This window comes from Carassius auratus, chromosome 12, assembly GCF_003368295.1.
Source record: "Carassius auratus strain Wakin chromosome 12, ASM336829v1, whole genome shotgun sequence".
NCBI lineage: Eukaryota > Metazoa > Chordata > Actinopteri > Cypriniformes > Cyprinidae > Carassius > Carassius auratus.
Window position 1 is genome coordinate 6,234,605 of NC_039254.1, and position 15,890 is coordinate 6,250,494.

The 15,890-nt window shown below is 37.4% G+C and overlaps 1 protein-coding gene across 7 annotated transcripts in view; it reads left to right on the forward strand.

The window, feature by feature from the left end:
- LOC113111617 (RNA binding protein fox-1 homolog 3-like) overlaps window positions 1–15,890 on the forward strand; it is a 384,232-nt gene that overhangs the window by 270,065 nt on the left and 98,277 nt on the right. Inside the window, exon 1 of one of the 7 annotated variants that reach the window (XM_026276553.1) lies at window positions 6,762–7,229. The exons of the other annotated variants lie outside the window; for them this stretch is intronic. Within the exon in view, the coding sequence (XP_026132338.1) occupies window positions 7,104–7,229 (126 nt within the window). The 5' untranslated portion in view covers window positions 6,762–7,103. Of the gene's footprint in view, window positions 1–6,761; window positions 7,230–15,890 lie in introns of those variants that run through there. 7 annotated transcript variants of the gene reach the window in all.

A 15,890-nucleotide genomic window follows, 5' to 3' on the forward strand; every position in this document is an offset into this window, starting at 1 on the left:
GAAGCAGGCCTACAAGCTGGGATTGGTAATGCTGCACTGTAATCATAGTTATTTATTTAAATTTTCATTATATTTTATTATATGATATTGGTTTGAGACTGAGAGTATTTTATTTAGTGGATAACTTTGCAGCAGCATTTTATTTCTTATTCTTTTTTTGTTATATATATATATATATATATATATTTTATTAAAAAGTATATAAAAAAAGTGTATAGTAATAAACAACCTTCAGTTTAATGTTTGCATTTCTTTCCCTTACTGTACCGAAAATGAACCGAACCGTGCCTTTAAAACCGAGGTACGTACTGAACCGTGATTTTTGCGTACCGTTACACCCCCAATATATATATATATATATATATTTCAAATAAATGCAGACTTGGTGAGGATAAGAAACAATAATATATTATTAAAAGACATCATTACAGTCAAATACATCTTACCAGCCTCAACCAATATCCTAGATTAATATATGCTGTTAACCTATTGTTCAGTGTTATTTCACATAAGTTGTAGTATTACCTTACATGACTTTATTGTAAAGTGTTACTGTAAATATTGTGTCTAATTTTAAGATACTCCTAGCTTTCAACTGTGATAAGAAACATGTGACACTAAATACTGAAATAATGGCTGCTGAACTAACAGTTTTGTCCTCACATTTTATGTATATTAAAATAGAACATAATTAAATTAAATTGGAAAAATATTTTACAATATTACCTTTACTTTTTTTTTTATAAATGCAGCCTTGCTGACCATAAGAGATAAAAAAATCTTATTAAGACAAATAAATCTTACCAGCCCCAACCAATATCCAAGATTAATAAATGTTGTTAAAATATCATTCAGCGTTATCTCATATTAGCTTTTGTATTACCTTACAGGACCTTATTGTAAAGTGTTACTGTAAATATTCTGTCTAATTTACCAATGCTTCTAGCTACTTCACAGAGTGAAACAAAACCAATTAACAAAACAAAAATAAACAAAACAATAGTTTCTCCGTTTCTGCTACCCAGGTTCACATCGGAAGTGGCAAATGCCTTCCCGGTTTCCCAAATCAATAATTAGCTCCTTCATTTCGACTCATTGCACAGCCCCTCTCAGCTCTAATCGCTTCAAAATACACTCGCACAATAGTGAGCTAATTTACTTACAATTATATTTTCAATTATGCCCTAATAAACCCATTGTACTATGGGTAATCACAAGTTACCCTTTGAGCTAATGCAATATGGCGCAGTGTGAAGTCAAATTCAATTTCGTGCAGTGAAATGAAAAAATAAGCACATGCTCTCAATCATCATGCCAGAGGTTTATTCATTGTGGACCCCCACTGCTGTTCAGCAAGATGTGAGACAATAAGTACCCAGCATTCTTGACTAGCGAGCCTCAGGTAGTCATAAGCTACAGCTATGTAATGGTTTGTTGTATATGATGAAGCTTCCCCCAGTGCAAAACACGGTGCTTTCTCATGTTGCAGTGAAACGGCAGATTAGTGCGTCACCCTGCAAGATTTTCAGCTTTGTTTGGACTGTTGCAGGTAATGTGGTTGGACAGCCATTGCCTTATGCAATGCTCATGACCTCTATGTGAACTGGCTGCTATTGAAACTCAATGAAGTAAGAGAGGGAAAAATGGTGAAACTGTGAAGCTGATTCATGGTGTTTTGCTGGTTTTAAACCACACTCTAATTCTATTGGATACACAAACATGAATGAACAGGATTCTGTTTCCTACTAGTAATGGGAGGTCTGACTCATTTCTGTGAATCACTGCTTTTAAACAGTTTCAGTGAACTTGTTAAAACAACTGATTCAGCTTTTCTTTTACATCATGTCATTGAGTGATTCTTCAATTAGGGGAACCTTCCTGTCTTTACAATCATTTTAAACCAATGCATTTTTAAAAAGGTTTTTAAGAATACATTTAGTATTTCTTGTCAGAAAATTACTGGTACCTTTTCTGTTATGAAAATAAAACATATTTACCTATATGTACACGTGTTTGTGTGTGTGTGTGGGCATGTTTTTGTGAAATATCAGGACACAACTCTGTATAATGACATGGGTATGACACAGGTATTACAAGGAGAGGGTGAGTTTTGAGGACATAACCCATGTCCCCATTTTTCAAAATGCTTATAAAGGTTTTTTTTTTTTTGGTTTTTTTTGAGAAAGTAAAAATGCACAAAGTTTCCTGTGAGGGTTAGGGTTAGGTGTAGGATTGGTGAAGGGCCATAGAATATACAGTCTCTACAGTATAAATACCATTACGCCTATAGGAAGAACCCACTTTTGTGTGTGTGTGTGTGTGTGTATGTCAATACTGTACACACACATACACATAAACATACACTGTATAGAAATTTCAGAAAATATATTAATAAAAGAAATATAAAAAAGGGAAATGTTGCTTTTCTGCCAGGACATTATCCATTATTTTTAAGGACATTTCCGTTAACATTAAAATACAGGTAGACACCTGTTAATTCTTATTATTTATTTTTTTAAATCTTTAAATTAATACAGTGCTTTGTGCCCTATTTTGTTTTACAGATTTTTAAAGTGTATATGTTTTTTTTTCAGCCTCCAGGGATGTTATAGGGGATGTTTGTTGTGCCAGAGATTGTCATTGATGGGTGATTACACATTTGAACATGGACACTCTATAATCTACGTTAAAATCAGACAGCAGTTTGTCATTCGTAGTTCGGTCAGATTTTGTCAGAAATATAAGCTGTGCAATCACCTTAAGACTGAGGAGACACTTTTGACTTTCTTCTTTGCTATTGTTCCACTTTGCAGAAGTATAAGCACCTTAGGGGACGAGGGTAGAAGAATGCCTAATGTGGCAGCCCCCTGTCAGGATTCAACCCCTTTGATTTCCCATTTCAAACAGCGCCTCTACCAGCCAGGGACGACGCATGTGAAAGTCACTTTCCAATAGACAACCACTGGCTTTTTTGCATGCCCTTGTTTTACGTGCGTCCGGAGCTCGCTGGGACTCGATAGCTTTTCATGACCATTTGTGTTTTGAATGCATCAGACATGCTCTTCCACCTCCCACTCTCATCCCCTCCATCCCTCGACGCTGTACTTGCTACCACCTTCTTGCCCCGTTGCCGCCCCAAACCCCCAATCCCATCTCTCGTGCTGGGCTTTCTGCATTGTGTCAATAAACAAGACGTTCTCTGTCACAGGAAGGCTAGAAAAAAGAGTTCAAACCATCTTTGAAGTTACAGCAGTGCTGCTTTGAAGTTCTCAATGTCACAGGGCATTTAAGTTCTCATAAGGATGAGTCGGAAAAAAATAAAAGTCGGAAAAATCTCAGACTTCCCGGTGAACTTCGAAGAGGCATCTTTACAGAGATGATAAATGACATGACAGACATGATAAAACACCACTGTCCTCATTTGCACAGGAGAACATGAAAATTGCAAGGGTACGGCTAACACGCGCCATTGATCGACATATATGTATGCTAAATAATTGATTATGAAGATTTTATCTGAGGAAATCTGCCAAAACGCATCTCGGGGGTGGGGTGGGAGGGGGGGGGGGAGGGTATTGCTTAGGCGTTGCTCTTTTATAGTCTAGCAGGCTTATAGGAAATCTCGGTTATGTTTGATTTGAATATCAGCTTTGTTTCGGATGTTTTTTTATGAAGAGAAATTAAATCAGAAGCAAATGAGACACTTGTTGTAAGACAATAAAAGACGAGCTATGAGAGTAGATATGATGGCACATCTTTTAAACTTGGATGAATTTGACGAGAAATGTTTGAAAGTGTTTTTGTTGTAGACTTTTGAATTGAGGCACACTGAGACACGGATCCTGCGGAAGGATAAGTTCATCCAAAAGTGAAAATGTCAGGTTTTTTTTTTTTTTTCAGTGGAGAACCAAAGAAGATATTTTTAAATTTTTCCTCTTCTATGTCCATACAATGAAAGTCAATGGGGTCCGATGTTGTTGGAATATACAGGTTTGAGGGTGAGTAGATGATGACAGAATTCATTTTGGGGTGAAATATCCTTTTAAAAAGTTGACATTTGTTTTTTTGTTTTTTTTTTTGTTTTTTTTTTTCTGTGGGATGTATGAATCCATAAATAAGAGGAAAAATCCAATTGGAACGCATAACCCATCCTGGCTCACATCCACAATCTACTTTCTGTGATTGCAAGTGATTTGTTGTAACTGGTGGAGGGGTGTGTTTTAGAGTAGTCACAGCACCTGAATGGCTTTGAAGTAGCGGTGTGTGGTTTGATTGATACAGTCTGAAATCTTATGTCATTACGCTCATCCGCACTGATGTTTCTGTGCCAACAGGGATCTTACAGTTGTCCCCGCTGATTGAGTGTCTATACGGCTGCAAATGGAGCTTGTAGAAACGGCAGTGTGAAAAATCCATGCTATAACATATTCAGGTTTTACTTCAGTTTTCTTGAGTATGTGTATCCATCATGTGTGGAGATCAATTCAGCAGTGTGTTCTTTGTTGGCAAATATTGCAATGTATTTTTTCAGACATGCAGCATGTAAAGAATCATAATGTCAAAAGGTGAGCAACAGTTTAGCTACTGTCAAGAAGGTTTTATTTGAGTTGTATCTATTACTAACAGTGTCTCTCATTGTATTAGACTCCTGTAACCATTATGAGTGTGGACTAGAAATGGACATAGAGACCTTTAATACTAATGAGTGTTTGTGGTTGTCCACCAGTATTTTGGTCAGAGTTAGCTCTAGTAAAAATGACTGTCTAGTGAACTCATCTTTATTTCTTTAGCTCACTCAGCTCATTACAGCTAATGTCTCATCAGTTTCTATTAGCACTGTTAACAAGGTAGTGACAGCAAGACAAAAGAGCAGAATTAAAAGGAGCCGCAAAGATTCGTTTCTGCACCTTAAATTGGCAAAATGTCAGTGAAACTATGTGATCACATCTAATTTAAACTATAAAAATGAGTTTAGAGGTTTTTTCATGAGAGTATGCACAATTTCACCCACACTTACCATGCGTTCTGGAAAAGATGACTGCATCTGCTACATGCTTACGTGACAAAAGAGAGTGGGAGTCATTAGTGAGGGGCTTAATATCTAAGAATTTTCATCAGTATAAAATGAAGGAACGTTTTCATTTTGAACCCTGGCATGTCTGTTTAATTTTGCTTACACATCAAGATATAGATCCCTTGCTAAAATTATAATTGTACAAATGTACATGTCATTTGCTGACTACATTAATTTGACAAAAAAATAATGCTCTAATATAATAATAATAATATTAATAATAATAATAATTTTGCAGAATATGTGTACTGTTAGGTAGACATAAATTTGGTAAAAATGTGTTTTGTGTAGCTGTAATGGTTTATTTTGTGGATGGGGTGAAGTTGGCATGATGGCTTTTAATTTAGTAAATTATAAAAAAAAAATGACATTTAGTTCAAAACAATTCTATAATTGGACTGAACTGTCGTTTACAGACTATGATGATTTGTCAGCAAACAACTCTCAAGTAATAAAAAAGAAATCCTATTAATCTCTCAAATAGCTCTCATTTGACTGGAATATTATTTTAGCTAATTGTGTGAACTGATACATTTATTAAACATTTGATTTATGTGATTGTTATTGTTTCTTTTGTGGAAAGAGATTAAGTTGGCATAATGGATTGTAAAAGTAATTAATTAAAGAAAAATTATGTTTACTTCTGGAAATTATTATGTTGTTATTATTTTACATTACAACATTTTTGTTAGTATTTTAAGTAATGTTAAATAGCACTAGGTAATTCAATACATACTAGATTCTATGTTAAATCATAATCAGTTATTTGTGCTGCGAAAAGTTTTGCATTCAGCTGAAATTTACAGCACTTAGACCATAATTTACAATTTAATTATTGAGAAAACCATAAAGCAGACTTACTGTACAAACCAGACATTATAACTCTTACCTGAGAGATCAATTAATCAGGATTCAATGTAAGGTCAAAGTTTTTTGTGTTAAAATCAAAACAATAATCAAAAGTGAAGCTATGCGCATTTGTTCCTCCCAGTGCCAAAAAAAAAAAAAAAACCTATGTTTTTTTCCCTCTTTTGTACATCACTCTAAACACTATATTTTTTAATGATTAAAAAAAAAATATATCCTATTAAAACCAATAAAGGTCCACCAAAGGATGTTGTTGGATGGGTTGTGTTGTTATGTTTTGCGGCTGTAGTTTCGGTGTGTCGGTGGGGGTGTGATCCCCCATAATGGGGGCACATCTGGTGTGTCTGCATCCAAAGAGAAATAGATCAACCCCCCAAAGACCCTAAATGAACCCTGTACATATCCCAGTCCAGCCTTGGAACAAGACTTTGGCTTTGGTGGCCATCACCCTTGTTAACCTTGAATTATTGAGGAATTGTTTATTTAGAATTGTTACTAAATGCAAGTCGAATACCCAGGGGTCATTACCTTTATTCCTTACAGGAAGTCTGATGATAAGAGTGAATAATTAATTGAAAAGATAATCAAAAACAAATCAAATGTTTTGCGAGCCGTCTCCTCCATTACACGAGCAGAAAGCGGCGTGCCCGGCTGTGGAGATCTGCAATTAATGGCCGAGATCAGCTGTTGTGATGTCATTATACATCCCCTTCATTTTCTACAGTGGCTCTGTTTGATCTTTGAATACCCCCGGGAACTCCTGCCTCCTCCCTCTCAGCATCTCTCCCATCCTCCTCCTCCCCACCTCCTACTCTCCCTCGCTCTAGCAGAACCTCCCCTTTTCTCTCTCCGAGGGCTCACATTGGCTTCCGTATGTGTGTGTGCGTGTGTAAGAGTGTAAGTGAAAGTGCGCAGCTGAGCCTTGATGACAGAGGGCCCAGGACCATTCAGACGACTCGCACGCCCGCGCTCAGCCCACCTCCAGAACAGCTGAGAAAAGAAACTGTCCAGAGAAAGAGCAGGCAAAAAAGAGAAACAGATAGAATCAAAAAGACTTCTGCACAAAACAAAGAAGAAGGAGTAGAGGCAGAGTGAGGGTTTCAGAGAGAGAGAGAGAGAAATAGAGAGAGGGAGAGATAGAGAGAGAGGATCTCCCAGCTTAATGCGCAAAACGTCCCGCTACCACATGCTGTGCTCAATGGCCAACACAGGCTGTCTTCTGCTCTCCGGCTCAGGGATGCTAACTCACTCTCTCCAGTGTCCCCCTGCGTTCCTCTACCTACCCGAGGTAAGGCAATCCTAATCCCTCCGTCTTGCGCTCGCTCTTCCTTCCTCTGCTACTTTGGGGTGACACGTGCTAGCATTGTGTTCACCCCCTCCTCCTCATATCCCTCCTCCCTCAAAACCCTCGGCAGGGGTCATCCTTCTCTCTTCCCATCTTTTCATTCATGCTGTGAGTTTTTGCAGTGTCAGTTTTGCTTTTATCCTATAGTTATTCCATACACTATATTAACTTTTTTTTTTTGCTTGTTTCTGTTTATTGTCTTTTTTATATATATATATAATTAGCAGTGTTTTTTTTATTTTAACAATTGTTTTCATAAAACAAGTCTATTTTAATTATTTTATTTTATATATGTGTGTGGGACGGGGTGTTCTTTTTCATATATAACATCCCATTTGTATCCGGAGTCAATCACACATCACTTCCTCCGTTCAAACTGTGTTTCATTCAAGAAGTCACAACATTTCAACAAAAGGTTTTCAAAAACCCAGGACTGTAATTTAGTTTAACCGAATCAGATGCGTTCTTGTTTTATTGCGTTCAGTGCTTTCTGTTTCAGAAGTTGTGTGAATCTGTCTTTTTGTGAGCTACTCACCGGCCGAATGTAGACAGATGTCACTGAATTAGTCCGTTCTAGTAAATGGGGGTTGGCTGACTTTTCTGAAGGTGCTTGGAAATTGTGGGGCACGTGAGGGGCTGCTGTGATTGTTTTTGGCCGCGCGTGTGCATTACTACGTGCGGCATGTGCGATGGCAGGCTGCTGCTTTCCTCTAGACGGTGTGTTATTGCTCAGATATAAAGAATGATAAGGCTGTTGAGAGATAACCTGCCTCATGCTGCTACCAAATCGCTCCTCACTCATCACCTTAACAGTCGCTGTCCCGGCAAACACACACACAACACCAGCTGTCCGGGCCTCTGCTGTCCCCGCCGTTTGCTGTGTGTGTACATGTGTATCTGTGCATACAAATAAGGCGCATTTATGAATCCATCCTGTAAATGCTTGCGCGTTTGAGCGTCCTCATAATTCCTCATCTGATTTTGAACAGATGTCATCGACAAGATGTCAAGGCTTGTTTTTGTGTACACCCGTGATTGATTAGCTGTGAGAAACGTCTCTTAAATATCTATCATATTGGGCTTGTTGCATTTGAGGTGCTAACAGGGGTTTGTTTCGGTTCCAATATTGTTATTTTTTTTTTTACAGCGATTTCAATTTTTTTTTTTTTCTGAAGTCAGTTGCTGTGAGAGTTTAAAAAATAAAAAAAGGAAACGCGGACTTGTTCTCATCTATCAAATTTAGTATGACTCACTTCCAAATAATACAGACAGATTCAGGAAGAGTTATCACACCCTAAGGGATTCTACAGGATCCCATTCGTTATTCCTTTTGCCTTTCTTTGCTTTTATTCACCTGCTGAAATGGTAGCCACACACGGCACGTCACATCTAGTAGATTGTGATTCGTAATGAGATTTGTTTCTTCGCGTTTTTTTTTTTTTCCTTGTCGAATTCCTTACCTGTGTCTCATCTTAGACTGCAGTCTATGCCCGAAAAAGGAAAATAGTAAAAGGAAACAGCTTTGTGTGCTTCAAAAACAATATAGTGAAAGGAAAGTGTGTTTTACAAAAAGTAAACTTGCTCATTTTACAGTTACCCAAAAGACTAATGTATCTTTACTAAAATTGTAATTTAAAATGTGGATGCAATTAGACACACTTCCATTTTCATATGTCTGTCATACATTTCACTTAAAGACATTTTAATGTCTGCAAGCATGTGAAAACACAATTAGTTTTGCCTGTGAAGTTAATGTGTGTGTGTGATTGCCGCTGACTGCATACACTAGTGCTGGCAAATGCTGTTTAGCTGCATTACCGTCTGTTTCCATTGGATTAGGAATTAACTAGGGATCCACACTGCTTTTGTTTTCTATTTAATAGCAAAAGTTTGAGCCGTAGCGTCATGCAGGTTGTGATGCAGGTTCTTTTTTAGCAAACAGTGTGTTTTCTCATAATGCGTGGAGTTGCAGAACAAAACAATTGCAGAGGCAGAACGTGTTTCTAGTTCAGTAGCTTGATCTGTAACCTCATTTAAACATCAAACCACTGTTGTTTGATGCAGTCTGGTGTTGAGAATAAAAAAGGATTGTCAGACAGTGATGTCAAGTGAGCATTTAAAAAAAAGGATTCTCACAGATGTGAAAAAAAAATATATATTCTCCATTACATTATGTTCTCTTTTTTTTTTTTTTAGCAAACGTGACCTCTATCTACATTTAATTTAAATTTGGCTGGATAAGATTCCCTCCCTCTCCTTTTATTGCGGCAGAGGCTGGTTCTCAAGTCTTGAGTCAATACGGAGCAGTAAATCTGCTTGTGCAAGCACCTCTCCTTCCCTAGAGGACCGAAAATCTTTACCCATGCTCAGGATAGTTAAACAATTCTCGCTATTGTATGATTTTCTCCTGAGCCATGGAGCTGAATATTAGAAGCTTATTCTCCAGTGAGTTTTTAGTCATTTCTAGCAGTGGTCGGAGTCATTTTGCAAGTAGAACTCCAAAATACACACGCACACACACGTAAAGGAAAAAAAAATGTTGTGTGTATTTCACATGTTGAATTGTCAGCACAAAAGCTTCACCTCCTCTGCTGCAGGTGGTCTCTCGCATGTCTAGAGCTACAGAGAGGAATAAAGTCAGCTTTGAAAACAGCCAGAGAAGAGGTAGATGGAATAATAAGGATGGAAACATTAAAGAGAGGAAGAGGAAGGTGTGGGAAAATGAAATCCATGAATGAGAGAGGATTGAGAGGGATGTGAATGCTCAGCCACAATGAGATATAATTGGACGGGTGGGCTAGTGCGAGTCAAAGAAACGTAGGGAGTGGTTGAAGCCGTTTCTTTTTCTGTGCTGCACAGAAGAGTTCGTTCCCCCCTGAAGACTTCCTGCTGAGTGACACCAACCCCTGCTAACGATGATCAGATATTTGAAACACACGTTCACCGCGTGTGTGCGCGCTCTCCGGACTCATTCAGACTCTAGCTATGAGCGTAACTCGGTATACGCTCACTTGTCAATAGCCGATGATATAATGGGTTGCAAATGGAAGCGAAACCCCTGGGAATACGGATCAGCTGATGTCCATTGCACTAAAGCAGATGTCAGCTTCAAACAGTCTCGTTCTCTTTCTGGTTTGTCTAGAAACAGTAAGTGGAAATTAACGACAGCTGCAATGAGGATGAATCTGTATAGCCAGTTGTATCAATACTGCGTATCAATAGGTAATTGTTTTGCTAACGGTATTGTAGTTAGCCTGTTTCTACTCTTAAACCACATCTGAGTAAGATCAAATAAATGAGCCGGCCGTTGGTGCTTGAAAAGTGTTTCGTTTTCAAATTCAAGAATCCGTTTTATATCAGCCTACAAAATTAGTATTTACTCATTATAAGTCCCACTAGAAATAGACTTCATCTGCGCATACGTGTTTAAGAAAAAAAAAGTCTTGACCGGTGAAACTGACATCTCAACAGCATCGACTAACTAATCAAATCAAAGTCTAAATACTCTTGAGATTAAAAAGCAGTTTTTAGGAGGGTTATAAGGAAATAGGTACGTGATCTGACAGCATCGTAGCGCAGTGGTGCACACACACATATTTCAACTTCTATGTATATATACACACAGACACACAACAGAGGGAGTGTTTTCCCCAGACAAGTGCTGCTCTGCATTGATGTAAAGTGAACATAGCATTTTGATATTAATACTAAATGAAATCGCTCTCCGTAGGTTTTCTGTGCTGTGGATCTCATTAAAATATCGTTTCTATCAGCTCCACTAAATTATTGATTACAATACCAGCGATGTGCCAACATTTGTCTCTGTCTTGTCATCCCTTCAATCTTGCACATCTTAAATTGAAGGAATATATATCCGTATGCATAAAAATGAAGTGTGTATTAGTGCTGCATTAGTTATGGATTCTGGAACAGTTAGGAAAGACAGACAGATTTTTCATGTCATTGTTTTGGATCATCACATTATTCATGTTATGAGGCTAATCAATTCCAGGCATGGAGTTTCTGAAATAAAACCTGCAGATTCTAAAAACACAATGACTTCAGCACTCCAGTCAATTTATTAGTAATTCTTTAACGTATTTGTGGTCTGTGCTGGTGATTTAATCAAAGGCGTAATTATTTTCTTGGGTTTTATATAACACATCAGCACAATCAACAAAAAAAGTTTCTTGAAATTTCCGCACTGCATTATTTAGTTCATGCAGCTAATTCACCAAAGTCCTCTCCTTCACTGTGCCCTAGTGTTAATGATGCATTGTATTGTTATTTATTAGGCCACCGCATCGGCATCTATTTAGCCATCCCCATATTTATCTTCCTCCATAATTGGGCGCACAAGAGAAATTAGTCATTTTACTCGAAGCTTCTTTTTTTCTGAGCCGATGATTAACCATTTGACTTTTATGCTTTATATATCTCTATTTAATAAATGTTTTAACATCTTTATATTTAGTCATGAAATGCCCTGTTACAGATTTAGCTCTGAAGTCACTCAAAACGTATCTTTCTCTGTTTATTAAAGGGTTATTTATAGTAGTATTTTAGTTAATTAAATACCATTATTATTATTGTTATTAATTAAAAAATAATAATTTGATGATATGTATATATCCGTTTTTCTTTCACTTATATTTAGATCATATGCTAAAACTCAAAAATGATCAGTCACATTTTTATAGACATGAGAAACTTTGGTTAATGTACTCCTACTGAGTAATATTAATTAACTACATGTACTTACTATATGGTTAGGGTTAGAATTAGGTTTTGTCTTAGGGTTACCTGCATGTAATTATACATAATTTATTGTTATTATAATAGTAAGTGGATGAAACATGACTAACAAGGACAACAAATGTGTAACAAATGTCTAACTGTTTAAAAATAAATAAAATAAAATATGGTTTAATTCCGAAAAATGTAATCCTCGGGGTTGATTTCTCATCTGATACGTAGAAGTCTTAAAACTACACCTAATCAAAAACATCATGTCGCTGTGTCTGCTTTGAGTGGAATTAAGAGAGAAACATCAGAGCTGTGGCATGTGTGTGAACGTGTCTGCATTAGATCTCTGCAGATAGTGTGATGTTTCCCACAAGCCCCAGTGTTGAGAGTGTGCATCGGTATTGATGTTTCTGTGCTTTGCTGCAATGCACGCTGGGCCGCCACTAGCTCTGCACAACGGTTATCCTCAAGAGGTGAGAATGATGGGAAGGTTGGGTCCTCCAGGGTCTTCTAGATCTCTGAAGACCCTGTGATGCTTAGATAACTAACTATACTTCAGCCTGAAGTCTTCTGTGTATCAGTGCCGATATGCTGCACAGATAAATTTGTGCCCATATACTTTAGGTGTTATTCGCCTATTCAGGGCTAAATTCTCTGCATGGGCCGTGCAGCGGAGGCATGTATGACAAATAATTTATATGTACGCCATTTAGCAGATGTTCTCACGAAGAACAACTTACAAAGTGGTTTAGTTTCACATGTAACTGTCATGTCGGTGCAAATTCTTATAAAATATAAAAGTATGTCTTTAAAAGCATTTTTCACTTGCTGATGTCTTTTATTTATGCGAACTGTACAGTCAGAGAAAGGACAACGGGGAACATTTCAAGGGACTGGAGTGGCCCACTAAACTTGTAAAATGTGTAGATAAAATTAAATAAGCCAATTTTGTATGTGTTATATTTTGCAGGTTTACTGTAAAAGTGCTTAAAAAATAAATAAATGTTTAAAATTGTAGAATATTGTTAAACAATATTATGTACGCCAAAATATTTTTTAAATGTTAACTTTTGTCTAATGTATGCCAAAAGATATTTGAGCATTGCTATAGTGCATTTACAAAAAAAAAAAAAAAAAAGCATTTTTTGTGCTGTTTTCACACTCATTCATTCTCCTTTTTATGTGTTATTTATGTTTTTTTAAATCACTCACGCAGCTCAGACATCGCTACTCTCAGTCAGACAGCCTGTTCTGTTCATCCTCCCCCAGATCAACTCGACTGAATGACTTTTTGAGGTGATCCAACTGGAGCCTCCTTTCTGTTGCTCCTCCAAGACGAGTTAATTAGCTGTGTGAGGTAGTTTCATTTCCTTAGCAGACACGCAAAGTACTTCAGCTCCTTTGCGAGCGAGGGGAGAATAGCTGGGTAAATTGGATGTCATTTTATCGAAGTATATGTACTTTGCACGCTGCTCATGGCCAGGACTTCGAGGGTAGCAAAAGGGCACACACCATACGCCAGACCCGACCACCTTTCCCATTAAGCCTCTATATAAGCCCCGAAATCTCTGGTTCAGCCGGAGTATATCTCTCACATTGTAAAGTTGGAGCTGAATTTATAATGCCGCCCCTTCATCTCCTTTGCTATTTCTTTGCTGTACTGGTTCAAAACATTCTCTTTTCTCTCAACCGTACCTAGTTTGTTGATCGAGACTCTTTTTATTGGGTGTACGGACCCTTTGGCACCAGTGGAGTCTTTGGTACATATGAGAAGAATACTTAAAAGTTGCTTTTTCACTTTTTTGTTTGTTTGCTTGCTTTCCTGCTTTCTAAAGTTTTTTATGTACGTTTATACACATTCTCGGTTATACTAGGTTCAGTTTTTGGCTAATGGTCATGATCTAGATAACTGTGTGGCATTTACAATGGAATAGGTGCAATTTTTAAATACTTAAAAGTGTAAATGTAAAGCTTATAATTTTATAAAAGCACTTATACTATACTGTTTAAAAGTTTGGGGTCTGTAAGATTTCAGGTCATTGATTAATTTATTCTCACCGAGGCTGCATTGTGATCAAAAATACAGTAAAACAGTATATATAAATCAAAAATACAGTATGTATAAATTACAGTAAACTATTTAAAATAAATATTTTATATTTTAGTTGATTATGAAATGTAATTCATTCCGTTTATAGCACAGCTGAATTTTTAGCAACCATTACTTAAGTCGTCAGTGTCGCATTCTAACATGCTGATTTGGTGGTTAAGAAACCTAATTTATTTTTTATCTATTTCATTTTATAGTGAAATGCAATTATTTTAATATTATTTTTATTTTCAATTCAACTTGAATTAATAGAACATTTAAAATGCTTTTGTGTCATTATAAATGTCATTTCTGATAATCATTGCTGAACGAAAGTGAAAATGATTACTAACCCCAAACCTTTTTTGTACATTATTTATTTTATATTAGTTATATATCATATAAGCTATACATTTGTTTTCATGACATTTACAAAATTGTAACCTCTTGTAGCATTAAAAGTATTGTGTATTTTAACGTTTACAGATCGACTCCATTCATTTCCATTGAAAGTGTCTTACTAAAGAAGAGTAGGATTAATTGGCTGTAGCCAACGTTATGCCACAAGTGCTGTCGTTCCTCGTACGAAACCCGGAATATTCCTTTAAACAAACACGATGACATTAATGCGTCACAGCTGCATATGTGATATTTGAATTTAAACGGCCTCTTTAACACACTAGCGAACATATGACACTTCCTCCGGCTCTCCACATGGTTATTTTTTTTTCCCCTCGCTGCCACCTCCCCATCCCTAACCATGTCTATCTGTCTCTTCTCAGTCTCTGCTGTAGTCAAGAGCAGCTTTATCTGTGTGTTTAGACAGGCAAGGAAAGAATTACACTGACAGTGCTTAGGAAATGATAGGCTGGTACTGAGATATTTGTGCCCCATAAATTCTCCTCTGCTCAGCATAATTTACGACAGAAGCTGCATGCGCTTCTGTGTGTGTGTGTGTGTGTGTATGAGAAGTTCGTGTCCCACTGTATCTGTCTCCATCTGCTTAGCCACTTTTGCTCCACCGTAAATTAAGGGCCTATAGACAGCTCCCCTCAAGTCTCCGCTCACATAAAAATGAGACGCTAGTCATCTCTCTCCCCCTCTTTCGCTCTTGCTATCGCTATCTCTAATTGAAAGAGAGCTATGTAAAGGTGAGGTGAGGATCGACATAGGTGTGCAGCCCTGATAGCAGAGGTACCACGTTATCTAAAGGCCATTAAAGCAGGGGTTAGCGTTTTAAAGGTTAGCGTGAAAACGTGTTTTTAATTAGCGCCCCTCGCATCGTACACGCAGTGTCTGCAGGAGGTCCTTCAACACAATGATCGTAGACAGTACGACGAGGTCTTCAACCTGACATTCAGAAGGACGCGGTAGTTAGACGGTACTAGCGATGTGGTTCCCCTCCGTAATTACCTGACGCATCAGTCAGCTGTCAAACACAACTACATTCTGACATAAATAGCGTAGAATTAGCTTAGCGACGGACATTTGTTGTTGACATTTAAAGTTCAGTAGCCTTTGACCTCAACTCCGTGATGTGTTTTTCGCATTGCTAGACCTAATTGCTGCCCGCTTCATATGTTTACAACAAGGTTTTAGTTAGCTAGCCTGTACTCTTGTGGTCTGAGTTCATTTCCAGCGTTCCGAAGGGTAATACAATGTTGTTAGCGCAGACGCTCACCTGCTGAACAATTAGCACTACATAAACCCTGTAGCCATTTTCAGTCCAATACTAAAGCAGAGCTCAGTAACACGGCTGGTGAATTATG